The following is a 27,667-nucleotide window of genomic DNA, read 5'->3' as shown; positions in this document are numbered from 1 at the left end:
AGGGATGCTTTTGGTTAAGATGGGACCCACGAAATCATTACTCCATGAAAAACACAAAGTGCAGCTGACCATTGTACTTGCGACGGGGTAAATTTGGAACAAAGGCTTGACTGTCAATAATGATACCAATGTATATAAAAAGTTGCATTCCCTATAAACGTCTCTTATATTGGGACGGAGGGAGTAATATATTATTATTATATACACATATAATATATTATAATTACATGCAATGCATTTGGTATTTCTGTGCATACTTCTCTTTTTATTATTTCTTCTAATTCTAAAATTCCTTTTTGCATAGTTGTTTATTTTAATTGTTCTTCTATTTTTAAATATGATTTTTCTTCTTTAAAATAATTGATTTGTTGTTTAACATGTTGAATAGTATTTATTGTTTTATAGATAGAAGATGATTGTAATACTAGTAATTCTTTTTGTTTTATTGGTGTTAGAAATTTAAAAGTTATTGTTTTTTCCATAATATTTGTGTGAACTCCTTCACTATTTACAGCAAAAGGATATATTTGAATAAAGAAGGGTGTTCCTAAAATTATATCTATGTGAATATTTTTTACTATAATAAAATTATGTCTTATACAATAATTATTATTGCATATTGATCCCGTAGTAAATTTATATTTTACTTGTAATTTTTCTCCATTTGCAGTTCTTAATTTTTCATTTGTGCTTTCTCAATACTTTGTTGGGATTATCCTTCTTTTATACAACTCTGATCTACTCCACTATCTAATAATGCTACAAATATTTTCTTAAAATCTTCTACCATTACTATTACTAAAGCATACCATCTTTGAAATGTTATTCTCTCAATTATATTTAAATATTATTTTTCATCTAATGGGTTTGCAGAAATAACTATTTCATTTGTTTTTGATGTAGAGAGTTGATCTATAGGTTGATGTTTTATTAATGATATTCTTGCTTCGATTTTTAAGTAAACATGTATAATTATTAGTATAATTGATAATATCAATTATATTACATATACTAATATGCATTATATAATATATACAACTAATAATATCATTATTATAAGTTTGTAGCTAATTAAATTAAATATTATATATAACTGAATATAATTATACAAATATTATAATATAAATATATAATTATAATATATTAAATATAATTATTATATATTATTATTTTATAATAATAAATACAAATATAATTATATAATGCATTATTATTATATACACATATAATATATTATAATTATGTGCACATATAATATAAATTTATAAATATATTTATAAATAATATAAATATATTATTATACAATATTAACAAATTCATAATATATATTATAACAATATAATTATATTTAATTAAATAATTATAATATATATAATATATTATGTATGTGTATATAATAATTATATTTATATTTATTATTATAAATATATTATAATAAGTATACTAATATTATAATTAAATATATAATTATAATTAAATATTATAATTATATAATATATATGATATATATAATTATATAAATATGTATATAATTATATATTAATTTTTTAACGGATGGCCGGACGAGCCTCGTTTCTAAACAGGAATCAGATTTGGATTTTTTTAAAAACTCTCCAGGTTATTAGGGAATTGGGGAACTCCAAATTTTTATATATGATTCCAAAATTTCAATTCTGATAGTAGTAATCCAAACAATAATTATGAAATTTATTTTAATTTTTCATTTCGAAACCTCTTACCAAACGCATTTAAGTTTTGGAGTATAAATTGGAATTTGTCATTGTCCAAATATGTCTCCAAAACCGTCAAATTTACTTTGCGTGCAATCTCGCTATTTTCCCTCTTTATAATTTTCTCCACATCCTGAATTCCATTTTTTGAAATTACCACCAACCCCCTAAGCGCAAAAGATTCCCACAGATAAAATCCCCAAGAACTGTCCCACATTATCTATTCCCCACATCACCAGCCATGAATCCCACTCCCTGTCTCCATCCCCATCGTCTCCACCATCTTTCATGGCCATGTCCACTTTCCTCCTCTCCCTCTTTCCGAAACCCCCTCAAAACCCCATTTCAAGAAAGCCCATTTCACCTCTCAAGCACCCCAGCATTCTTATCTCAAGGAGGCTTGGTATTATTTTCACTACCACTTCACTGAGCTCTGTCCTCTCCTTGGTCCTTCAATGCCCTCAAATCCCCCCATCTTCTGCTGCTGAAGCATCATCAACTTCTTTTCTATCAGGAATTGCCAATACCAAATCTTGGTTTCAGTTCTATGGCGATGGATTTGCCATCCGGGTCCCACCTCAGTTTGAAGACATCTTGGAGCCTGAGGTTTGGAACCAATTCTTTTAAGCTTGTTCTTTTTTAAATATTTGTTTAGTAATTCATTGGTATTATTGGACTGATGTCACAGTTTGGTAAGCTGCATTTGTGTAACATTTTTTGGTATTTAGTGAAACTCTCCATTTTTTTAAAAAGCTAGATTAGATCCATTAGGGAACTTTCTTCTCATTCTTTTTTTTTTTTTTTAAAGGTTCAAAATGATTTGTTGGAAAAATTAAAAAGTAAATTCCGTATGCTCATACAATGATCTTATCCACTCTGTAGAGTTCACATATTACAGTATTCCAACTAGCCAAACTTACTTACTTGTGGAAAACTCATGAGATTGACTGTAAAGTTGTTAAGATCAGTAAAAGCCGTAACTTTCCTGAAGCAATTCATTCTAACTCTGAGTTTCTTCAAAATTACAATTATAATGAACAAAATCAAGCTAAAATGCGGACTCTATTCCAAGTTAAAACTGTAATTTGGATCAAATTTGCTGTGGAACATCTTGAAAGGACTTCCATTGCAGCTGAAGCAAATTTCAAAGTTTTCTTTAAGTTTACTGTTTGCTAGTAATGTTTTAGTTTTACCAGCAGATGAATTGTAATCTTGTTTAGTGGCTTTCTTTCTAAATCTTGCAGCTTCCTTTGAATATGTTTTGGTACCAAATACTCACTATTTGGTAAAAGTGCATACTAATCACCAAATGCAGTTATGATGCAGTAACACTATGATATCTCAATTAACCAGCTTCCTACGTTTTGATAGTGGTCTTCTGCTAATATCTTAGATATCTCATTTTTGTTAATGTACAGGGTCTAATCTTTTCTGTGTTATAGGATTATAACGCTGGACTGTCTCTGTATGGAGATAAGGCAAAGCCAAAGACTTTTGCTGCGCGATTTGCATCTCCAGATGGGTAATTGTTCTGATGTTTGGTTTCATTTACAATTGCCTTGTCCTGTTCCTTTTTTGTTTCACTTGTGAAAAATATCTTTTGAGAACCCAGAATTTCCAGCAAAATACATAAACTGAAGTGAACACTATATAATGTAATGACTCTTTCTTATGAACAATTTAGCATGTGATTGAGATTGCTCGTCAAAGATATGGCTCTCAGTTGCAATGGTAATGCAGCTGAGCAGGTTTTATGGGGTTAAGAAGTTAGGTGGAAAATAGTCCCTCTAATTTTGGTAGGTTGGTGTGGAGAGGCACTTAGTAGACATTAACATGCCTGATATTTTCAGGTCTCATTAGAGTGTTTTAGTGATTTTTACTGGGTTTTCAGTTTGTGAAGTTGGCTCATTTGGTGACAATATGGTGGCACTTTCTTGCTATCAAGTTTTAAGTCTTATCCTGGTTATTCAACTAAAGTAAAGATTTTCTAGAGATCTGATTAATGCAATGTTCTTGGTGTTAACTATGCTTGTGAAATCTAATTCCACTTCTTTCTTGCATAGAGGCCTGCAATAGTATCTGTTCTAGTTGATCAACTGCTTGTGGCAGGAAACATTTACTGATGCCTCTTTGTCCTAACCCTTTCTCATTATTTGACCTTGTACCATTATAATATTGATTCGTCAAAGTAATTCTTCAAGAATGTTGCTTGCTAGGACTTTGAAATTGCTACACAGTAACTTTCAAGAGAACAAACGTAATATTGGTTCTCTCTTGCCTATTACCTTCCGTCCTTCCTTTTAAGAGCAAGTGATGGAGTCCTTTCTCTTTTTGGTACAATGAATTGCTCTGATATGGTATGCTGCTAATTTGGCTGGGTGACCACCCATTTGTTAGATACTACGGAATGACAATGGTAATGGATATAAAAATTCCTCAATGTTAAGGTTGTTGGTCAAACCTTTTTAGGTTGTTTGGTTTAATCTCCATGGTTATTGTTTGTTTTCCCTCCCTTCATCAGTCTCATTCTTCCTTCCTTTATCTCTTTCCATAACAAGCTCCCTATTTTATTGCTACTGTCCAACCCCACCTCTAACAGCCAAATGCGTTGCCAACTAAGGCACCTCCAGCCCTTCTGAAAATGAAATTGAGATCAAACCCAGATTAGTACCCTTGATGTGAAAATTCCTCAATGACAATGGTAATGGATATGAAAATTCCTCGATGTCAATGGGTGTTGGTCAAACCTTTTTAGGTTGTTTGGTTTAATCTCCATCAGTAATGGGTCACAGTTTTTTTTTCCTTCATCAATTTCATTCTTCCTTCCTTTATCTGTTTCCATAGCAAGCTTCCTCTTTCATTGCTACTGTCCAACTTCACCTCTAACAGACAAGTGCGCTGCCAGCTAAGGCATCTCCAGCTCCAGCCCTTCTCAAATTGAGATCAAACTCAGATTAGTACCCTTGATGTGGAAGAGGTAAATCTGAATTAATATAACTCAAAGTAGGCCATAGAATATAAGACAAACTTATAAAATTTAGATTGACACCTACTGCACCAAAGTTGAAACAAATACCAGACTCATGAAATTTAGCCTGTTAACCAAAACAACCATGACCACTGCCACAAAATCTTCACTGCCATGTTGCCATGTTGTTATGCATTGTAATTAGGAGGTGCCAAAGAGAAGGGGAATCAATGAGAATTCAGGAGTTAAGGGCCCAAAAGAGAAGGGGATATTGCTGAGAATTTCAGGAGGGAAGAGGCCAAAAGAAGGGGAAATTGATGAGAGTTTCCAGGCTGTGAGGGGAAGGCGTGCATCACTGGAGAAAGAAACTTGGAAGAGATCCACTGTTGTGTTCTTTTTTCCTTTTTCTTTTTTGTTTTTGTTTGCACTTCAAATTCTTTTATGGGCTGAAAGTGCCTATGCCCAATTTGGTCTATAATGGCCATTGCCTAATTTTAGGTTTTTTGAAAGTGATAGATACATATCCATAGAGCTAAACTAAGCATCATGTATGGGTGTCAATCCCAGCTATACCCAGTGGGGAGTGTCAAAACCCGTGAACCAAATGGGTGGCAAGACTTTTTGAGTCCAGGAATCCCTATGCTTATTAGCTTTTAGCTTGTATATTTTTGTTTTGGCCCTTAAGATAAAGGCTTAGTGCTAAACTTTGACCACTCCTCCAACAGTCACTGCCACCTTCTTTTCCCAACAGGCATAAGGATTGTCATTTCAGCTTGTTCTTCTTGGTTGTTTCTAGGAGTCTAGTTATTGTACCATACTTGGTGACTTAAGAGGAGATAGAGAACCTTGTTTTCCTGACCTCAGTCCTTTTCTCTTGGACTGCCTTGTCTTTCTGGCCCTTTTGGGTTGAAAATTTTGCACAAAGGCAATATCAATATCAATATCAAATTACTGACATATGGCTGTGGAAGAAGAGATGTAGAATATGGTATTTTCCATTGGCTTTCGGCTGAGTGACTGATTTATATAGATACGTCTCCTCGCAATAAAGGGCTTTGAATTCATGTCTTTATGTTGTCTGCCCCTCCATCATCCAGTGCCTAAAAGGAACCTAGTTAGTTGTTGCAGCCCTTCTAAAGTATTTTAAGTTGGATCAGAATCTGAATGTATTGAAGCTTGTATAGAAGAAATCAATGTGAAAATGTTCTTGGCATTCTCAAGTTATTACTTTGGGAAAAATGAACAGTTGAGACAACAGAATGTTTCTGAGTTGCTAATATTACAAAGTTTAACTTTTGCCTTCTTCAGGAATTTATGTTTGGTTTGCCATAAATTCCCCTGGTGATTGATCAGACAGGATTTTGAGTGAATTTTAAGGGCTTTGTTGAGTACATTCTGTAGCATCTCTATGTTTTCCATTATCACTTTACTCGCTTGATCATCTACCTCTTCATCTTCCTTCACCATTCCATGTAATGGTAATTTTTTTAATTTTTTTTAAGTTACTGGAGTTTTAGACTTGAATTTGTGTTCATTAACAATCAATTTTTACACTTTTGGCTTGTGATCCAGATCCGAAGTGTTAACTGTTGTCATTCGCCCTTCTAATCAACTGAAGATCACATTCTTAGAGGTTGGTAAGTGGAATTGTAGTGCTTACTCTGAATTAATTTCAGTAACACCAGAAACTGATTTACTTTTGTCACTCTTATTGCTTTATTGTCGCATTTGAAGCATCTACTGTCTGGTAGTTGAGCTAGATAAGAAGATGTTCCAAAACAGAAAATTCTTTGGCTGCCTACGCATTGAGAAACTAAGCTAACATTCATTCTTGTTTGCCTTTTGTTTCCGTCAAGATAACTGTCATGTGCTGTCATTTCTCTTTGCCAAATGATCATTTTCAAAGGAAAGGCTTTTGAGGGGTAGTCTATACCTCTATTTTATGTGAGCAGAGCAATTCATGCAATCAAGTACCACTTTGTGTTTCTCAATAATTTAGAGGCGAGCTTTTGGAAGAAAGGAGAGCAAAGGGGATGGGGATAGCGAGAATCAAACTTTCATTTTAAGACAAAAAATTGAAGACTCTTAACAAGTGCTCTCTGTTCAATTCCTGCAAAATGGAACCTTTTCTTTTAATATATATCCTATTGCATGTATTTGGTTATCATGTAGCAAAAATGGCAGAAAAGTTAGTTCATGCCCATCTGAAGCCTTTCTTTGGGATATTCAAGTATTTACTAATGTTGTTTGAGTAAACACGCATCGCCATGCTGGGTCCAAATAGATGGTTGTTTTTTGGGATTTTGTATAAAACTTCACTATAGATCACGACAGTGGTTTTAGGAGTTTTTCCAAAACATCATATAATTGATGAATTTTTGAAAGCACTCCCTTCCCCCTCCATCCTCGCTTCTCCTCCCCACCTCATCTTTCCCCCTATCCACCAACTTCCCCCCTTCTCCTTCCCCACTTCTCCTCCACTTCTCCTCCTTCCCCATATCCACCACCCCTCCCCACTCTTCCCCTTCTACCATCCAAGCCACCATACCCACCCCACTTTCCCCCTCCACTCTCTCTTTCCCTCCTCACCCCTTCCTCTAAAAGAGGGGAAAAAAGGGGGTGGATGTGGCCGCTTTGGTGGTGGAGGGGAAAAGAACAGAAGGGAAGAGAAAAGTAGGAGGGAGCGGGTAGAAGAAACGGTGGCAGAAAAGGAGGGAGAGAGTGGTGGGAGGAGGTGGGCTGGTGGACTATGTTACTTGGACTCTTCATTTGACTCCAAAGTACCCGTGCTGACATGACCTGACGCTGGTGCTAGTATGGGATACAAGTTTGACACGTCAAAAACTTTGACTTTTGTGAGATGTGATGTTGATGGGGAGGAGACATGGTTGAGAAAACTCATGGATATAGAAGACTTGTTACACTGGAATCCTTAATGAGCTATGATTTAGAATTCTCCAATCTTTATTGGGCTATTAACTTGTATGTTTGGCTATACTCTATAAATCACATAGGCAAATTTCTTAAATTAATGCCGAAAAATAAATTTGCCCCTCATTTCTTCGATCCGTTTCTCAATCTAGTGCACCAAACTTAAATTTTTATTTCATTCTTTTGAAATAGTGTGCTCACATCTCATAAAATTATATTTGCATTTCAATCCCTAGATAGAGACTTAAATGTCAAATTTTTTTAATAACCGTGAGAGGGTGTGCGATACCTCTCATAATTACAATCCATTAGAGGTACTGCACGCTGCTCTGTGTGGCACCTCACAATATTAAAAAAATTTCCATTAATGATTTAAAAAAATATTGCCCTGTTATAGCCATTGCAATATATATATATATATATATATATTTTAAAATCATTTGAGGTGCCACACTGCATTGATGGAAAAATTTTTTTTATATTGTGAGTGTGCAACACCTCTAACAGATTGTGTGAATGATGCGGCATATCTCACGGTCATTAAAAAAAATTTTCATTTCAATTCAAGGATTGAAATGCAAATACAATTTTGTGAGAAGTGCCACATACAATGTTCCAAAAAATGAAAAAAAATTTATTTAAATAGATGTGGCATCACTAGATTGAGAAACGGATTGGAGATTTCCTCATTTAAAGGACAAATATATTTTTTAGTATTAATTTAAGAAATTTGCCAAATCATATGTTTACTAGAAATTTTGCTGTACCCATGTACTCGTGTTTTGAGTCCTTAGAAGTGTCCGCATATCCTAATTTTAGGGCTAATTCCTTTGAATACCAGTGAAAAAAAATTGCACATATGTTGTTTTGACAGGATTTTCTTCAACTATACCTGCCGGGTTTAGTAAATGTAGGGTTGGGAAAATATTTTTTTAAAAAAAATAAAATCTGAAGGCTACCGGGCTGACTCAGCTCGACAGCCTAGCTAATTTTTTTTTTTGTTTTTGAAAAAATTGAATGACTCAGCCCGGCAGAAATGATGCCAAAGAAAAAAAGGATGAAATCTGTAGGGCATGTCAGGTGATTCTTTTCAAAAAGAAAGCTGGCCCTGCGTGTAGCAGCTGCCACTTGTGCCCGGAAGACTGTTCAGGGACTAGGGAGGCGTGTAGTAACCACCACTTGTGCCTAGAAGACTGCTTATAGTTTTCTTAATAAGTGCTAACCATTTTTTAGCTGGCCCGTTGTCTTCTGTACCCAAGACATTACTAGCGTTTAAAGGAACAATTTCTTGAAACCTAAATGTCCAAGGGATTAGAGAGGAGTACTCGTGAAATTTGGTTACCTAATTTAGATGTCATTAGAGATAATCAAGGGCGATTTGTTTGTTGATCAAACTCACCCGAGAACGTAGATGTCAGCAGAAGGTGATGCACGTAGCCGGTATTCTAGATTCAAATTTCCCCAAGCTTGTCGTGCTTAGTCAACTTGGCAGCCTTTAGGTGTTTTTTTTAAAAAAAGAATTTTCCCAAGTTGGCAGGCAGAGTTGAAGAAAAGCACCCTATCAGAACAATATTTGTGCGATTTTTTCATTGATATTCAAAGGAATCAGCCTAATTTTAGATAGTTGACGAATTAGACACTTACACATACTCGAATTCAACACTCGTACCCAACTCCTAGTAACGTAGGTGGTGGAAGTGGGAATGGTGGTGGAAGTGGGAATGGATGTGGGTTTTTTTGGTATTGTTGGGTGTTTTCGTTGGTGGTTTTTATATAAAACTTGAGTGTTTTTACAAGTTACTGTAGATAGTGTTTAAATAAAACTTTTGCACATCTAAAACAAGACTAAAACATGCCAAACCCCCACCCCTGACATATTTTAGCATAATGGAAGCTCACACCTTAAAATTTGTGCAATTTAGAAAAATGGATTTAGCAAGGGAACTAAAAAGAAAATGACATAAAAAAAGGAGTGAAAATTATTGGATGTTGTTGTTATTAGGTAGCCATGTGATAGTAGCATGTGATTGAGCATATTTTTGGAACGATCAAAAGGTGTAACACCAAAGTTGCTCATGCCTTATGTTTATTGATATATGGGCAAAAGTAGTTTTTGAATGTTTTCTAGGTCTTTTCAAATTTATTCTAGAGGATTCATGAAAGTATATATGCCATGTTTTTTCTTATGTCGTGTAACCCTAGTTACTACCATTGATGAGTTTGGATTCAAGTTGAGCTTATATAGCTAATATTTGTACTGAGTGTCCTATTGATTTCCAAATGTATTAGGTTTCAATTAAATGAAAAGATTTGAGCATAGCAGATTTAGGCATTTGGTGGAACGGGAGAGGAGGTGCTCTAGAGGGGAGTAAGTTCTTTCAACGTTATGACTGATGCTATTGCAATGTTGAATGCATTGAAACATGGACAAACAGTGGGCCTGTATTGGCTTTCATTGTAGGAAAATTCTTAGGTAGACCTTGGTCCATGGGCCTTGGGATTTGGTGTGTTTGCAGTTGCAAGTGCACAATGGGTGGCCTAAACCGGGCTAGCTCAGCTCTGTCCGATTTGGGTCATTCATTTCAAATTCCTTCTTCCTTCTTCATCAACGCAAAGAACATCTTCCTCACCTATTCCAAGTGTGTTCTTACCAAAGAACAAGCATTAGATGCAATTAGGAATATCCAGTTTCCTATTTCTCCCGTTTATATACGAGTTGCTCAAGAAACCCATCAAAATAGATCTTCTCGTTTACATTGTCTGATTCAATTCACAGGTAAATTTCGTACTGAATCTGCAAGATTCTTCGATATCAAATCATCCAATTCAAATTTAATGTTCCATCCAAATGTTCAAGACACAAGGAATTTATCCGCAGTTAGGGATTACATATCAAAATACGGAGATTTTGTCGAATGGGGAAACTTCAGACCAAATGGGCGGAGCAGATTCTCATCTGACAAAACGGGGGAGGTATATGCCGTTGCGCTTGCCAAGGACAATAAGGAAATGATCCTTGATGTCATCAAGAAGGGCTATCCTTGATAATTCATCATTCACTGTGACAAATTATCGAGTAATCTCGATAGAATATTCTAGAAGTCACCAGAACCATACATGGCTCTCTTCCCTCAGGCAGAACGCGTTCCTACGTTTTTGATAAATTGGGTTACTCAAAATATAACTGAACCTGCTAACAGACCACACAGATGCATGCCCATAATAATTGAGGACTTAAGTCGAACAGGTAAAACACATTAGGCTAGAAGTCTCAATCCTCAGGAACACAATTACTATTCAGACCATATTGATCTGGCCCATCACTGTGACAATACCTGGTATAACATCATAGATGACGTAAGCCCTCAGTTTCTCAAACACTGGAAAGAATTCCAAGGGACACAACGAGATTGGTCATCCAATTGTAACTATGCCAAACTAAGGAAAGTAAAAGGGGGAATTCCAACTATTATACTCTGCAATCTTGGTTCCAATTCTTCGTATCATGACTACTTAAATGTACCAGATCGCGTGGATCTCCTCAATTGGACTAAGCACAATGCAGCATTCTACTTCCTCGAACAGTCCCTATTCGCACTTACAAATCAAGATCAGACACCACCGGCTAATTTCTTAGATTATACGTTAAAAAAAAATAATCCGTCAAATGCACCTCTGACAGTGGGTGTTTCTTGTTCTATAGCGTCAGCACGGCCGCATAATAAAAAATTCCACCGTCTGCAAAAAATTCAGTTTTGCAGCAGTGTCAGGTGCGGACGTGCCCAGTCAGCACGTCCGCACCTGAGCAAACAGACTGCTGGTCTGCGCAAATGTCTGGCGCGGACGTGCTCGTGCTCCTGAAGAAACAGACTTCTGGTCTGCGGGATTATAATTCCCTTCTAAATAGTAAAGGGATTATAATTGTACATATGCTACCATTCATGACTTAGGAGTGTATTAAAAGGAGTCTTTTTTTTTTTAGGGGTTAAGTAGTATCTTGGAAGCTACGTTGACTTAATTTACGTTGTATGACATTATTATTGTTTATTGAAGACGCCAGACTACAAATTGGCACTCTCCCATAATTACTCTTCTCTTTTAACTACTCTCTCTCTCTCTCTCTCTTTTCTTTTTTTGAAGAAACTACTCTATCTTTTGATTAGGCATGTTAATAGGTACAAGCTGAGTGTAATCTCTTTTATCCAAATCTAGATCTATTAAATTTGATTAAATCCAAACCCAAATCCAAACTGTTATGGGTCTAAAAAGCAAATTCAGACTCAAACCTTATAATATCCAACGGATATTCGTTATGTTTTTCTAAACATACTAAAATAAAAAATTATTAAAACATGTAGAGTTCAAAAATAATATAAATATCATCCAATTTTTACTTTCAAATAATAAAATTAATATTCAAGAAGTGAAGTGCAATATTATGAACTAAATTAACTACTTCTATTTATTTTCAAAGTTTTATATCAATGTCCAATATTATTTTATATATTTACTAGTATATATGTATAGATACACACACACACTAGTATTTAATTATATATACATGGGTTTGGATTTTGGTATGGAATTACAGGGTCTGGGTGTGAGTTTAAGAAATTAAATCAAAATGCAATCCAATTATATTGGATTTGGGTAAGATCCGACCCAATAATATGACTAGTCTCAAAATCGACTTACTATGACAACATCAAATCAACATATATAAGAGCCGTTTAGGTTGCTATTTTCTAGGATTTTTGTGAAAAAAATAAATTTATTATAACGACATGATATATGTAAAGTAAAAAGGTAATTGAAAAAGTATATTCACAAAAAATATAAAAATATTTTAAAAATGACAATTCAAATAATGTCTTTCTAAATTGCCATTACGTACAAACTAGATTAGTAAAAGGATAAATGTGTAAACAAAATCTTATGTCAGTAATCTTGTAAAAAATAAAATAGATATGTCATTTTTGACAAAAAAAAAAAATTAAGCCTTTGAATTTGGATGGATAAAGGGAAAATACCAAACAATAGGATAAAAATAAAAATAAAAAAGGTATCACAATTGACATCAATTAATAACTCTACGAAACCTTTAAACCAAAAAGTACTGGGAATAGCGAAATTAAAAAAAAGGATATACAAGATATATCGCATCTTTATCACAGAGTGTTTTTTTTTCCTGCTTGATTGATTATAAGTTATAACTACAGAGCGAAGACGACCTATACTACTACTTCGAGAATGACGTCAAGGTTTATCTCTAATTCGATCCGATATTTCATATATTTTTTTTAACAAAAAAAGAAAGTAATACGGAAGCATTCATTCGTGCCCACCTCGCAATAAATCAAAAAAAGGTTCAAAAAAAAAAAAAAGAACATTAATCAGGTACTGCTCATAATTACAACAGTAATGATTTTGTTTGTTCTCATAAAGCATGGTCAAACATGGCTGACTGACAAAATGAGATGAGATGCTCTTGGGGAGGTGGGGTTGTTTTCTAATCTATCCACATGCGCAGACCAGAAGTCTGTTTCCTCAGGCACGGACGTGCTGACTGGGCACCGCACCTAACACTGCTGTGAAACTGATTTTTTTGCAGACGGTGGAATTTTTTATTATCAGCACGGCCGCTATAGAACAAGAAACACCCAATGTCAGAGGTGTATTTGATGGATTGTTTTTTTTTTAACGTATAATCTAAGAAATTAGCCGACACCACCTGTACAAGACGAAGAAGAGGCGGACAACAATAATTAAGTTTGCATGTGGCTATATATTCCTCCAGTGGAATTGATGCAATAAGGGACACCACGTTCCAGACCAGTCCCACCACTTGGTCGGTGTCAATTCGGGCAAACTACAACCTCTGCAAGAGACACTGCCTGTGGGCACGGCTCCTGATTAGCCTCGACAAGATGTGGGTATGACTTTTGATCAGGACTCTTTTGCGGAGGTTGTAGTTTGCCTGAATTGAGGAATATACAGTCACATACGAACTTAACTATTGTTGTTTGTTTCTTTTTTTTCTTGGACAGGTGGTGCCTGATTTTAATTTGTGAGTGCGAATAGAGACTGTTCGAGAAAGTAGAATGCTGCATTGTGCTTAGTCCAGTTGAGGAGATCCACGCAATCTGATATACTTAAGTAGTCATGATACGAAAAATTGAGACTAGAATTGCAGAGCACAATAGTTGGAATTCCCCCTTTTATTTTCCTTGGTTTGACATATTTGCAATTGAATGACCAATCTCATTGTATCCCTATGAATTCTTTCTAGTGTTTGAGAAATTGAGAGTTTACGTCATCTATAATATTACAGTGATGGACCAGATCAATATGACCTGCATAATAATTGTGTGCTTGAGGATTGAGACTTCTAACCCAACATGTTTTACCTGTTCGACTTGGCTTTCGATTATTATGGACATGCGCCTGTGTGATCTGTTAGCAGCCTCAGTTACATTTTGAGTAGCCCAATTTATCAAGAACGTAGGAACGCGTTTAGCCTGAGGGAAGAGAGTCATGTATGGTTCTGGTGGCTTCTGGAATATTTTGTCCAGATTACTCAATAATTTGTCGTAGTGAATAATGAATGATCGAGGATCACCCTTCTTGATGACATCAAGGGCCATTCCCTTATCGTCCCTGGCAAGCGCAGCAGCATATACCTCCCCCGTTTTGTTAAATGAGAATCTATTCCAACCATCTGGTCGGAAGTTTCCCCATTCGACAAAGTCTCAATGTTTTGATATGTAATCCCTAACTGCGGATGAATTTCTTACTCTTTGAACATTTGGATGGAACATTGAATTTGAATTGGGTGATTTAATATCGAAGAACCTTGCAGATTCAGTGCGAAATTTACCTGTGAATTGAATCAGACAATGTAGATGAGGAGATCCATTTTGGTGGATTTTTTGAGCAACTCGTATGTAAATGGGAGAAATAGGGAACTGGATGTTCTTAAGTGCATCTAATGTTTGTTCTCCAACAAATCCTTGACATCCCACCATAGACCGTGGTTGGCCTAGGAGTTTTCCTCCAGTTTAACCCAATAATCCTGACTCAAAAGGAGTCAAAATCTCTTTTTTTATGGGTTTAACATCATAAATGAAGCGCTAGTCGCTAGTGGTTATTTTGGTGGACTTGGCCATAATTTGCACCTTGTTTGAAGCATGTAAGTTATTGTAAAACTTTGTAAATGAAGGGCAAGAGTGATTACTAAGAATATTTGCTCAAGAAGTAATCTCTAAGTGATATATCTATTTCCCCTCTAATGTGATTTGGGAAATATATAGAAAGAGCAACCCACCTTTTCTTTTCTGCAGTTGGCATCCTTGTATTTGTCAAACTTTGGTTGGCTTCAGTTCATTTGTGCTAGATGTGGCATAATTTGGTTATGGGCATGGCCAATTCATTTTTCCCTTGTTTCTGTTGAGTTTAAAATGGGTGCTATGGCACCAATAGTACTCAAGAAAAAAGAACTATGGCTTGATCTTAAATTGAGATTTGAGAATAGGAATAAAATAGTCCAGCCGAGTTACAGTCTGTACGATATGTGACATTGACACCTAATTTTTATGCTCTGAGGGTATTCCATGTGCAATAAGAATTTAGCATGTTGTTCGTGTGCAACCAAGTCTGAACTTGGATTTTAGCCAATATATTCAAGTTTACAATTCTGCTGGTTTGAGCAATCATGATAACCTGTCCCCATACATAGTAAGGTTAGTTTTCTAATCCTCCTACAACACATAAAAGCTGTCCATTTCTAAAAGCATGAACAACCCCTTTTGGCACATCATACTTCTTTCTGGCACCCTTGATTTTTTCGTGCAAAGGGGAAACTCATATGGAGAATATGGGTAATATTTAAAGCATACAGACATCTGATTAACTTATATTTTGAGTTTGCCCCACAAGGTGAACATACCCATACATGCCTTATTTTGTATCATACTTCCATATGTATATGTATTATACACTACCTTTCCAGATTGAGGCATAAGACATTGGAGAAGCATAAGCAAGCATACCAAACCGAAAATTGTTCCATTTGTCACCCCCCCCCCCCCCCCCCACATACCACCACCAAAAAATCTTTTGGAGTTCGGGAGCTTCTCCCACAATAAAAACTCATTTCAAATCTGACACATCCTTGGAGGAGAGAAGCTTGTCTTACAAACAGTAAACTTGAAAGCTGTCAAAAAGTGTCCTGCCATTTCTGTCACTTGATTGCATACTTCTTTAGCATTACTTTCATTTGCATGCATCAAAATGATGTGATATGTAGTATAATGCATGCAATGTTGTAATAAATTATTCCATGGTTAGTATGAAGTAATTTGACAAAAGCTGCAGAATATTTTATCATACTTTAGCTTTCTGTTTTTGTAAAAGGAGATTTTCATTGCCACAAGAGAGTTCTTGAGCTCTTGTATGTGGGGCTTTGAGCTTGATCCAGTGCTTGCTAACTCCTACTCCCTGGAGGAGATAATCCCCTTTCACTAAAGCAAAAGCTCTCAGGATCTGCTACTTTTGTAGCATTATCGCAAGTAAAAGGTACTAAAGACTAAAAATGAGATGATTTAAGTATCTGAGCTCATCAGACATTGATTTGTCCAATTAGCTTCATCATGAAATGTTGACAATGATGTCAATCTTTTAGAAACCAATCTGAAAATGCTTCTTTCACCTTAAGCAAAAATGAAACAGTTGCTGTAAGAATTATGCATGCTGTTTATGACATACCCATAGTTTAAAACTGAATATTCTGATAATATTTTTTTAATATGATTTATTTGGGCTTACATACACTATTATTACAAATTCTATTCCAAATTAAAGAAATAATGATGCTTTTATTTGGTTCCCTTAGATATAAAAATTGATTTTTCAAATATCAACTTGAAAGTCGATTTTGGAGAGGAATTGACTTCCTTTTTTCCCCTTTTCTTGTTTTCTTTCTTTTTTTTTTTTTTTCCTTTTGCAATTCACAAGACGCACACAGGGTGACATAACCAAATACACATGGACCAGTATGAGTATTTGCATGACACCAACACAATAAACCAAGGTCTTGAGCATTTTACATGTTTTCAGAAGGAAACAAATGAGTAGTCAAACGAAGGAGAAAAATAGACAGACCAAGTGTCAGATGTGAATGAAGTAAGATACTGTTACTGTAAGAGACGGACAAGTGGCTGATCAAATAGTGCCTGCATGTTGGTAGAATACTTGGCAGTTTGCTGCAAGTGTGCTGTGAAAATACAGCTGCAAAAGCCTTGAAAGTTTGCTACAATTCTTCAGTCAAAATACAGTTGTAAATTCCAAATTATATCCAGCCAACTTCCTCCCAGCTCCCCAAGACAATTTAGTTTCTGTGGATTAGTTGTTTAGTTTTTCTAGCTAGTGATCCTAAGTTATGCTATATGACTAGCAGGTGTTCAGTGTCAAATAAGTATATGATTTCTGAGTTCCTTTTTATAAAGCTGGAACTTGAAGCAGTATACGTATGAGTTCCTTTCTACAGCTTCAAAGACCCATACAAAGTTTTCAATTTCTAGCTGCTACCACTTGATGACTAAGGTGAATGACTGATCTAAAGAAAGTAATTGGAATGTCATGGGGAGGTGGTGAGAAGTTGGATAGCTTTTGCCTGCTTATTTGCAGCTGCAATTTGACAACATAATGGTAGCAAACATCCAAGGCTTATGCAGCTGGACTTCGACAGCATACTTGTAGGCAATAAAGCTTGTATCGCAGCTTCTGTTGGCTGTAGATGGGAAATTACTGCAATCAAGACTGAAGTAAGGTCCATCAATATTTGTGGTTGTACTTTTGAGGTGTGGAGGAAGAGGAATTAAGGTGTTGGGTGTGAACTGCAAACGGAAAGAAGAAAAGTAATCATGAGGAGGAAAACAGAAGTTGCTTTCTTATAAATTAACTTTAAAGCTGATTTTTGACAAATCGATTTCTATTTTACAGAAATCAATCAAAACCAGCAATGGTTGCTTGACTTTGATATGAAAAGCAATATTGGTGTAAATAACTCATGTCATTAGCTATTTCCGTTTTTCATTTTTTGTGCATATGCAAAAAACCTTTTTGGAAAGGGAACAGATTGTGCAGTCCTGTTACTAAATTTACAATTGGCTTCTTATAATTTTTTGAGCAGGCCAAAGATGTTACTGATTTAGGCTCCATAAAGGAGGCAGCTAAAATATTTGTTCCAGGTATTTTGGTATTAGTTGATTTACCTGCTTTTTACTTTCGAGCAAAGGCCTGAACATCATTCCATCCATCAAGATAATTCATGGTCTACCCCTCAGATCTTTCTTTCATTTTCAGAAGTGATTTGTCTGTTTTTTGGTGTTGATATTTCAATTCCGAACATGGCCTGGCAGGTGGAGCAACCCTTTATTCTGCCCGCACAATAAAAATAAAGGAGGATGAAGGATTTAGGTAAGAACAGGTTTCTTAAAGCATATCAGTACACATTGCTATCTTGTTTATGAATGGATTCTAAATACTATACGAGAGAAAAACATTAAGCTTTAAAAGGTGTAAATGGAAAATTTGGATTTTTGTCAACCATAGAAGTACCCTGTTTTTCTTTCTTCCCTGCACTTTCAGACTAGAAAGCTTTCTTGACTTCAATATCTTTACAGGAAAACCACCTCTCATTACTGTTATTCCTGCAATTTAAGTATAACTGTGTCCTTATATCTTTCCATAATATTTGCATTTCAGGACTTACTACTTCTATGAGTTTGGTAGAGATGAGCAACATGTTGCACTTGTAGCTGCTGTAAATAGTGGAAAAGTATGTTGCTTCGATTCTCTTAAATAGCTTTGATTCTTTTTGTCCTGAAAAATTAGAGTGCTCATTCTGCTGGTTAGTACACTTTTGTAATTTCATCTCTCACTATTGCTTGCAGATCACTGGATTCAACAATTTCCTAAATGAATTAAATTATCCTGTAATCTTGAATTTATGTTTCTCTTCTTAACTAACTTTTTTGACTTATTTGGTGTGCATTTGTTTCATCAATATTCTTGTCTGCTTTAAATGTTTTAGGCCATTATTGCTGGAGCTACTGCACCACAGTACAAGTGGAATGATGACGGTGTGAAGCTTCGTTCTGCTGCTGTCTCGTTGACAGTCTTATAGCCTATAATCTGGTGCTAAGATTTCATAAACCGAGTTTCCTTTTGACTAGGACAAAGAAGATGCTACAGATAACAGCTAAAAGTAAATACTGACACTGTCATCAGTTATCTCAAGCCTTTTCAGTAATAGGCATTATGAATAATATCTGCTGAGGATGCATGGTATAGGCAAAAACTTTCTTCTTTGCCATAGCAGCATATAGGAGCAGAGATATATACATGTGTTGTATGCATATGGCAAGAGATTTACTTAAGCTGGAAAGGGGCCTAAATTTTTGTTTGTAGTAGTTTCAAACAGGAAGCTGAGAATGATTGGTCCATTCCTTTTTGGGTGCTGAGATTTTTCTTAGTAGGCTAGTTGTTATATCTTGTCAGCTCCAAGACATGTAATCAACTTTTCATGACTTCAAATTTTCATCTTCATTGGTTGTTTTGTTTGCTTCTTTTAGGAGTCAAGGGTGGATCTTTCTAAAATTTGTGCGGACATTGGTGAAGGAGACCAAACAAACCACTGTATTATTAGCAAAAAACCTGCCATTTCATTAATTTCTTCTTCCCCAAAGGCTTGTTTATCTTAATATTTTTTTTGGAGTGGCTGTAAAATCATGTTTGAATCTTTGACGTGCATAAGAATCTGTCTAAGACTCAGGCATGTTATTACGTTATAAATAAATATTTCATATATATATAACTCAATCATGCGATACTGTACATTTGTCCTCTTTAACTCAGCATTACTGCACACGACCTGAACTCTCTGATGTTAGATGAATCCTGAGAAGGTTTTTGCATCAGGCTGCTGCTTTTCTTGTTTTCTTCTCACTGTTATTACCAAGGTTTGAACCCATCACAGGTTTTGCACGTTGCCTTTAATTGGAGTTAGCTTATTGAAAGACAGACGAGAGGGGGAGTGTTGAAGATAGATCCTTAATCATTACATTGATTTCTTTCTCATTTTGGAAACTATACTATTCAGCTTAAGCTGACAGAGGAGTGAATTACATGCTTAATGCTCGTACAAAATATGAAGTAGGTCTACCAGTAGACTATCTCACGACCAAGCAGGACTCGCCAGTGTGGGATCAAATTTGTTTGAGACGGCCTATTGGTAAACCTGGTCTATATAAGAAAAAAAAAATGGTATGAAATCTTATTGTGTTAGATGAAGTTGGAAACTCCACTATTTCCCCCTAATTTTCTTCCTATCCTACTTATTAGTTCATACACAAAGTTTGATGTCTTCATAAAAATTTAAACATAGACTGTCACTTGACTTATTTCAATTCCTTTTTGAACCGTGGAGCGTTTGTTGAACCTTGCCAGTTAGGTCCTTTGTTGCGTATCAATAGAAATTTCCATTTTCCCTAGCAAAAGATGGTTTGGTTAGTGCAAAATTGCTAGTCTCATCTCCTTAAATCTTGTGGCATTTTGAACTAATCTATCATTGTGAAAAATCTCTATTCTCATCATCACATGACAGTTCTAGCTGATGAAGCATTCGCATTAACATTATCTTGTCAAACATAACATTTTGATAAGCACTACATTTTTTCCACCCAAGACAAGCATAAATTTGAGTCTCGTTATCAAATTGTATTCCCAAGATTCAATCATCAGTTATCTTATGCTAATCTTCAAGACTGATTAAGAAGGACAAGCTTGATTCAGTGACAATTGAAACACAAGTCTTTGGTGTGGAGCGTGATAGCTGATAACCAAATTACCTTATCGTGTTCAAATTCCCAATCCTACAGTGGAGTTCCTTTCCTAGCTGAAAAGTCAAGAAAGTTTGCAATTTCTTCTCCGAAATAAGACCTACTGTGTCAGTATCTAGTACAGATAGAGCCGTGGTCTTATTGTCAAGTATCGAGTTTTTGATTTGTCTATGTTCCCTTTTGGGGTAGTTCTGTTTCTATATTCCATTGAGATTGTGGTTGTTAATATTTCCTTGCAAAAATCCATGGTAAGTGTTAATTCTTGATCATCAGGGGATAAATCATTTGCATGGATTTCATAGCTATCCCTTGCATTGTGCAGGGAAGTGTAAGTAACCACTTCGGTTTCTGCCTTTTTGGCAATATTTTTACCTATGCCATCAAATTTGACACTTCAGGAAAGGTAGATGGCTTGATGTTGCCTGCACCACTCTCAACAAATTAGGTTGGACTAAATGTAGAATATCAAGCTAAGCGTAGAAATTACATGGTTTGAATTTATCAAACACTATCATAATTTTTCTTTCCAAGATCATTGTAGACCATTTCAGACTAAATCAGATGCCCCTCTTGTCATAAGCAAGTGAAAATCATCAAAAAAATGTGTGAGAGCCAACTAACAGCCCTACCAACTTGTTATCACTTGCCTGAAAATGAAGCCCCATTAAATGCACTAATTGACAGATCCTTAAGAAAAATGTGATTCAGAAGCTGTAGAAAAATCTTACCAGTGACGGACAGTTCTTTTTTTTTTTCCTAACAATAAGACAATGCAACCTTCAACTACCAGTCTTCCCTCCTTCCAAACTCTTCTGAAATCAAGTTTCATCGTTCCTTTGCTTCAACAAAAAAAAAAGTTTCATCGTACCTTTGCTTAATTTCCTGATAAGTGACCGTAGTTTTTATGCACAAAAATTAATGATCACCAGTTCTTTTCGCATATAAGCAGTCAACAGTAGTTTAGATCATAGAAATAGCTAAGTTTAGTTGAATACTACACTGTGAAGCCCCAGACAACCTCCATGTCCAGCATGGTGCAAACTTTATCTTCCATGGCCAACGCCATACTTGACCAACCAACTGTTATAGCTGTTACTGTATTTGTGGCTCTCCTCTGTGCATGCATAGTAATCGGTCACCTGGTGGAAGAGAATCGATGGGCTAATGAATCAATAGCTGCCCTTCTGCTGGTTAGTAAAAGCCAGTCTAGTTTTATCTTTTTTAAGTTTTTTTAAGCTAAATTTCAATGGATTCCAATGTGATTCGAGTCTTCATTATTATAGTATATACGAACTTAGACCGAGTTTTCATGTATAGGGATTGGCTTCTGGAGCTGTGGTATTGCTTGTCAGAAAAGGCCAAAGTTCACAAGTGTTGGTTTTCAATGAGGATTTATTCTTCATATATCTGTTGCCCCCAATCATTTTCAATGCTGGGTAAGAGCCTTATCCATCCATCATTTTGCTGTTTAAGATTAGGTTGTTTTGGTTGAAGTCTGGTTAAGCTTTTGAAATTGCAGCAGTAGAACCGTTCATGTTTTAAATATCAAGGACATAGTCTAATTCTTAGCCAGAAATATTTGAATTAAGCGGCCGCGATGACTCCTGTATCTAACTTTTCCAACTTTGAAATGTTTGCAGTTTCCAGGTCAAGAAAAAACGATTTTTCAAAAATTTCTCGGTGATATTGTTGTTTGGGATATTCGGAACAATCATATCTTTCTGCCTTATAACTCTGGGTAACATCTAGTCTCTATTGCTGTTTCTACTGTTTCTTGCTTTCCAAATTCAAGTAGTTTACCAAATTGATCAAGGTTAGTACCTACTAATCTAATAATTGAAACTGAAAAGCGCTATCAAAAGAAAATTTCACCATTCCATGAACTTCAATCCAAGTACAGCATTGATTTCTGGACCAAAACTCACACCAGTTCTTTTAAAGTACTTTGTGTTTCATAATATGCAATGCCAATCACTTGCTATCAAACAGAAGTTAAAAGAAAAATATAAAATAAATTGTTTTGCATGAAATTTCCTCTTTGCTGCCACTTCTAAAAACTATCTTCTTTTCTAGTAGCCTTGCTACAATGATTGAGTTGCTTTTCTTTCATGAATGAGCTCTTAATACAACAAAATAAAAAACATGGTCATCCTATGTGAAAGCTCAAAAAAAAATTTTTTTTTCGGGAATAATGCTAGTTAAATATTTTCCTTCTGCACATATTCTAAATCACAATAATGCTGCTTGAAACTGGCATAGATTCTAATAGTACCTCTTGTCCTTTGAAGTTGAAGTGCAGAAGAGCAAACACCTTTTGACTTTGTATCAAGACTTTAATTCAGCTTCATATTTAAAATGCAGATTTTACTTTGGAAATAGCAATATATGTTCAGGAATTGGATTTAATTCCTCAACAAATAGAAATATACTAACTTTATTTGTTCGTGATAATTTGCAGGTGCCTTTCTACTGTTTAAAAAGATTGGTATAACATCCTTGACTATGAAAGATTGTCTAGGTAACAAAAACAGACAAATAAAGATTTCATCAAAGGCCATCTATATTCAGGTATTCACTAACCAGGCATTTTATGCTGCAGCTATTGGTGCAATATTGTCGGCAACAGATTCAGTATGTACATTGCAGGTACATTTACATACTTTCAGCTATTGATCATAAACCTGTCACGTTTGAAGATGTTACAATTTCCACTAATTCTCGCCACACACCATGCAAAAGGTCCTCAGTCAAGAGCAAACACCCTTCCTTTACAGTGCTGTCTTTGGTGAGGGGGTGGTGAATGATGCAACCTCCATTGTACTTTTCAACGCAGTCCAGTCAATTGACATCAGTGATATTGATGGCTTGACAGCATTAAAGTTGCTGGGAAACTTCTTATACCTCTTCTTCACGAGTACTATTCTGGGTATTGCTGTAAGTATACCCTCAGAAAACATAAATTCGAGCGATATGTAACTTGTGATTGTGATGATACATTAACTGATCCACTATGTATAAGCCAGTTTATATATTATCTTCCAGAGAAACAAAAAATTGTGTTAAGTTAGCAAATTGGTAACTTGTTCTTTTACAATAAATTACTATAGTAGTAATTGGAAAAGCAATAACTGTACCATATTCTCATCTTTAAGGAAGCAAAATAAGATTCCCCTAAACTTCTTGATCTTTCATCTTCTCTATTTGATAGTTTAACTTGGTCTCTGTGCATCTATATTAGGTGGGACTCTTGAGTGCTTTTGGGATAAAGACACTGTACTTTGGGAGGTAATGTTTTGTTGGTACCATGCCTTGTTCATAAATATCTTCTTTTGGAGCTTGAGAAGAATATCAGTTACAAACATGTTAGACAAGAATTCCTTCTGTTTCTGATGCATGAAATAGTTTTTGGACAATTTACTTCTGTTGATATTTTAGTGTGAAAATAAGTAGACTAGTTCATAGCTTACTGGATCTAGAAGTACATTACCACAAAACTATGTCAGCAACGTTGAATATGACTATGACAGCACAATGCATAAACAACTCGAGAAAACAAAAGATTCAGGTACCAATTTGTGTTTTTCTAGAATCAAGATGTACTTGTGGAAAGGTAAGTAAAAGGGCGACAATACAATATCAAATCAACATTTTACTGCATTCCTGTCATGATACTCATCTTTATAACTCTTTCATATTGATAGGCATTCAACGGATAGAGAAGTTGCAATCATGATGCTCTTGGCATATCTATCATATATGGTGGCTGAGGTACCAATATTTACTGGTTTCCACACCCTTCTACATATATTGTAGACTTGTTTTCCACTTTTTTGTTTTGCTATACTAATAGTGCATTCCATGATGCTTTTGTCACTAGTCTACTGTTGCAAAGGAGACACTGAAACCAATTCCTCATGAAATAGGATTTGGTCAAAGACCAGTTTTTTCATATACATTATGTCTTCAAAGTTCTCATCCAAAACAGATGATTTGATCACTTATATACAAGTCAAAAGCTGTAAGTAAATGGTTTAATGACAAAAAGGTTTAAGATGGATGACTTGAAGTTAAAAGGCCCCAAGTTTGAGTCCCTCTAGCTGGAGAGTTGATCATTTAGTCACGTAGTAATCTGCATGGTGATTAAAAATTAGGTAAAAGTAGAACTTTTTCTTTTCCAACTAATTGATGCTCGATTATGTGAGAGAACTCGGACACAGATAGTTTCACCCCTTTTTTCCTTTGGATCCGTCATTTTCATTACCTTTGGATCCATCATTTTCATTACCATGGTCTTTATACATCTTTATCTGTTTATTTGCAGAAATGATCTTTCAGTTAACCATATGCCAATAAAACCTAATGCTTCTCTATTCCATCTTTCATCCCACATTATCTAGTATAAAATATGCCTTACTTGCAGAACTGTTTTTTATAATTGTTTTCTGGAATCTTACATGCCATGCCCCAGATGATTGGGGAATATTCTGAATAATATTTCAAGATGGATTGATGGCAGAATATTGTTAAAAGTAATAGAACATACACATCCCTAATTTCCAGAATAACGTAAACCACTTCCACGTCTAGAGCAGCATAGTTTTCTAGAGTAACTAGGATGGAATGTTTAAACCATTATCATTGCAATTCCATGGGTACTTGTGTTCCTGAAAATTGAGGAAAGTGATTCTCATCTTGCAGCTGTTGTCGCTAAGTGGAATTCTGACAATTTTCTTCTGTGGTATTGTCATGTCACATTACACATGGCACAACGTAACTGAAAGCTCTCGTGTAACAACCAAGTGAGAATTTACTACTGATTGAATTCTATGATCTCCCTGTTGTATAAGCATGGGCATAGTTCTATTGGTAGGGACTATCTTGTTGCATAATATAGCTTCATGATTATCGGACTGAATGTTTAAAGGGGCAATGTGTCTTGCAGAAATTAGCATGCATCAGGTTTAGAACAATTTAATGCCAATAACTTAATCAAGAAATCAACCTCTGTAATTTCTTTTCTTGACCTTTTACAAAACCAAAAGTGTTATATGCAAGAGATTACCAGCTCTCTCTTTGGTAGAGGAAACACTTGCAATAGACCAAATTATTTGTTTCATCTCTGGGATCTACTCCTTGAAAATTTTCCATCATCCATATTTGAGTTTAGCTCTCATTACACTCCGCCTAGTTTCTGATCAGGTTCTAGGTCACAGAGCGCTTTTGAGAATCAAACAACAAGTGAAACATCTTTTAGAAGTATAATGACTCTGAAGAATCCTGACATCAGATTTTAACTTGATTTAATAAAATTGCTTCGAGAATTACCATTTGATATTCTAGACATTTCCAGGCACGCATTTGCCACACTATCTTTCATAGCAGAAACTTTTATATTCATTTACGTGGGAATGGATGCATTGGACATCACAAAGTGGAAAGAAAGCAATGCGAGGTAAGGGTTACTACCTTGTTTTCTTTTCCTCAAGTCGAAGATGCATTGGTGAGTTTTGCAATGGACTTCACTAATTTGTGTTTCAGTGCAGGAACTTCAATTATTGTTAGTTTGGCTTTGTTTGCACTCGTATTGGTAGGAAGAGCTGCCTTTGTTTATCCTATTTCTTGCATTCTAAATTGCACTAAACAAGGCAGTGAAGAGATTGAGATAAAGAAGCAGGTATGTCTTGGATACCATGTTAATACACTTTTTCTTACTAGCAATTCTCCTCCTCCTCCTGCTAACCTTTTAGCATTTCAGTTCATTATATGGTGGGCAGGGCTAATAAGAGGTGCAGTCACTATTGCTTTAGCCTACAACCAGGTGAATAAGATGAATTCTTGAATTCTTGATCAAGTGGTGAGAAGTACGTTTAATTGCAATCTAATTGAAGCATCAATCTGCAACTTCAGTTCTCATCGTCTGGGACAAAATCAGCAAATGTGGACTCTATGATGATTACTTGCATCATCATTGTTGTACTATTTAGCACAGTGGTAAGTTTTACCATTAAACATGAAGGCTCAAACAGTGTATATATATATTTTTCTACACTATATATTATAGTCTGTTCATTTTCTTTTGTAAGTCAAATTTTTTCCTTTCTGGAACATTTTTTGACAGGTTTTTGGTTCCGTGACAAAGCCTCTGATTCAAGCAGTGCTACTAAACAATGCAAACCCATTGACTTCTAGGGAAAATGATTTTGTAAGTTTAGAAGACCTGAGACTCTTGTCTCTGGAAAATGGAGGGCCAGTAGATAATGGCAACAACCAATCAGCCCCAAGACGAAGTAAACTCCAATTGTTCATCAGACATCCAACATCAACTGTTCATCACCTTTGGAGGAAATTTGATGATAAATTCATGAGACCAGTTTTCGGTGGACGAGGCTTTGTTCCTTTTGTTCCTGGTTCACCAAGAAGTACAGCAGGAGAAACCTCCGATTTAAACAACTCAAACTGACAACTACATTCAGGAATGAATTTTGCGGCGATTGCTCAAATACAGCCATTTCAGGTTGACAGAAAAGATCAGGCCAACAACTCCAAGAATTTCTGCCCTGTTTAAGCATATCTGATGATATGCTAAGAAGCCTGTGGAAATATGTATTTTGTTTGTTTCAATCTACCACTTGAACATGTGCTTGGTATCAGCTTAAATTACTGTCATGGGACTAGTTTGATACTAGATGATAGTATTCATGTAAACTGACATATTTGAATCACTCACAAAATTACCCTACACTCCCACAGTCTCCAACAGGAAAAGTTAACAGTCATTTATCAGCTAGTGCATTAGGTTTGAGTGTGTTTAGCAAATATCTGAGGTATAGAGTGATTAACGAAAAGCAGTTGAAATCAGGAGTACACAAAATATTGTACTCTTGCATAACTCCGAATGGCAAACCGCCCCCCCAATCTTAACCAAAATTGTTTTGAAATGTGTATCCTAATTGAAGTCAATCAACTGAACCTCAGATAGGTCAACTTGGTGCGCTAAGAACATGTTATTTTGAGTAAACTGAAGGCGTGGTTACTAATCCGGCAAATCAGTACGCGATCCTACGGGGTAGAGTTCACGCCTTTAGGTGGGGCTTTGGAAGCGTTATAGGGTCACTAATTCAAACCCTCTTTCTTTGTCA

General features: G+C 35.5%; 2 protein-coding genes across 6 annotated transcripts; both read left to right on the top strand.

Annotated features, from left to right (window-relative positions):
- The first annotated feature begins 1,962 nt into the window (after positions 1-1,962).
- On the top strand, positions 1,963-19,375 carry LOC113727576 (uncharacterized). 4 transcript variants are annotated; one of them, XR_011839588.1, is made up of 9 exons: positions 1,963-2,336; positions 3,173-3,252; positions 6,271-6,331; positions 17,819-17,876; positions 18,048-18,105; positions 18,394-18,466; positions 18,582-18,623; positions 18,722-18,895; positions 19,263-19,375. XR_011839588.1 is itself a non-coding variant. In XM_027251817.2 (8 exons), exons 1-8 carry the CDS (start codon positions 2,019-2,021, stop codon positions 18,812-18,814), a joined length of 783 nt encoding a protein of 260 aa, XP_027107618.1. In that variant the 5' UTR covers positions 1,963-2,018; the 3' UTR covers positions 18,815-19,247. The 4 variants fall into 4 exon arrangements, 3 of the variants coding, with proteins under 3 accessions (XP_027107618.1, XP_027107619.1, XP_027107621.1); XM_027251817.2 differs by lacking the exon at positions 19,263-19,375 and having other exon boundaries at positions 18,722-19,247; XM_027251818.2 differs by lacking the exons at positions 18,582-18,623; positions 19,263-19,375 and having other exon boundaries at positions 18,722-19,247.
- A 250-nt stretch (positions 19,376-19,625) lies between these two features.
- Positions 19,626-27,269, top strand: LOC113727574 (sodium/hydrogen exchanger 1-like). 2 transcript variants are annotated; one of them, XM_027251815.2, is made up of 14 exons: positions 19,626-21,718; positions 21,846-21,964; positions 22,169-22,266; positions 22,987-23,046; positions 23,128-23,174; positions 23,268-23,462; positions 23,767-23,813; positions 24,230-24,296; positions 25,227-25,327; positions 25,879-25,980; positions 26,067-26,202; positions 26,284-26,346; positions 26,436-26,519; positions 26,647-27,269. In XM_027251815.2, exons 1-14 carry the CDS (start codon positions 21,551-21,553, stop codon positions 26,986-26,988), a joined length of 1,629 nt encoding a protein of 542 aa, XP_027107616.1. In that variant the 5' UTR covers positions 19,626-21,550; the 3' UTR covers positions 26,989-27,269. The 2 variants fall into 2 exon arrangements, with proteins under 2 accessions (XP_027107616.1, XP_027107615.1); XM_027251814.2 differs by lacking the exon at positions 23,128-23,174 and having other exon boundaries at positions 22,987-23,096.
- The last annotated feature ends 398 nt before the right edge of the window (positions 27,270-27,667 follow it).

The sequence above is a fragment of the Coffea arabica genome, chromosome 2c (genome assembly GCF_036785885.1).
Source record: "Coffea arabica cultivar ET-39 chromosome 2c, Coffea Arabica ET-39 HiFi, whole genome shotgun sequence".
In the NCBI taxonomy this organism is placed as follows: Eukaryota; Viridiplantae; Streptophyta; class Magnoliopsida; order Gentianales; family Rubiaceae; genus Coffea; species Coffea arabica.
Note: the sequence above shows the minus strand (reverse complement) of the source record. Positions and strands in the feature narration are given on the sequence as shown.

Coding starts and splice junctions, on each gene's coding strand:
- LOC113727576 (XM_027251817.2), top strand. CDS start 2,019: ATGGCCATGTCCACTTTCCTCCTCTCCCTCTTTCCGAAACCCCCTCAA. Junction 2,337..3,172: donor AAGACATCTTGGAGCCTGAG/GTTTGGAACCAA, acceptor TCTGTGTTATAG/GATTATAACGCTGGACTGTC. Junction 18,624..18,721: donor TAAATGAATTAAATTATCCT/GTAATCTTGAAT, acceptor TAAATGTTTTAG/GCCATTATTGCTGGAGCTAC.
- LOC113727574 (XM_027251814.2), top strand. CDS start 21,551: ATGTCCAGCATGGTGCAAACTTTATCTTCCATGGCCAACGCCATACTT. Junction 23,097..23,267: donor CAAAGGCCATCTATATTCAG/GTATTCACTAAC, acceptor ACCATGCAAAAG/GTCCTCAGTCAAGAGCAAAC. Junction 25,981..26,066: donor TGGAAAGAAAGCAATGCGAG/GTAAGGGTTACT, acceptor TTTGTGTTTCAG/TGCAGGAACTTCAATTATTG.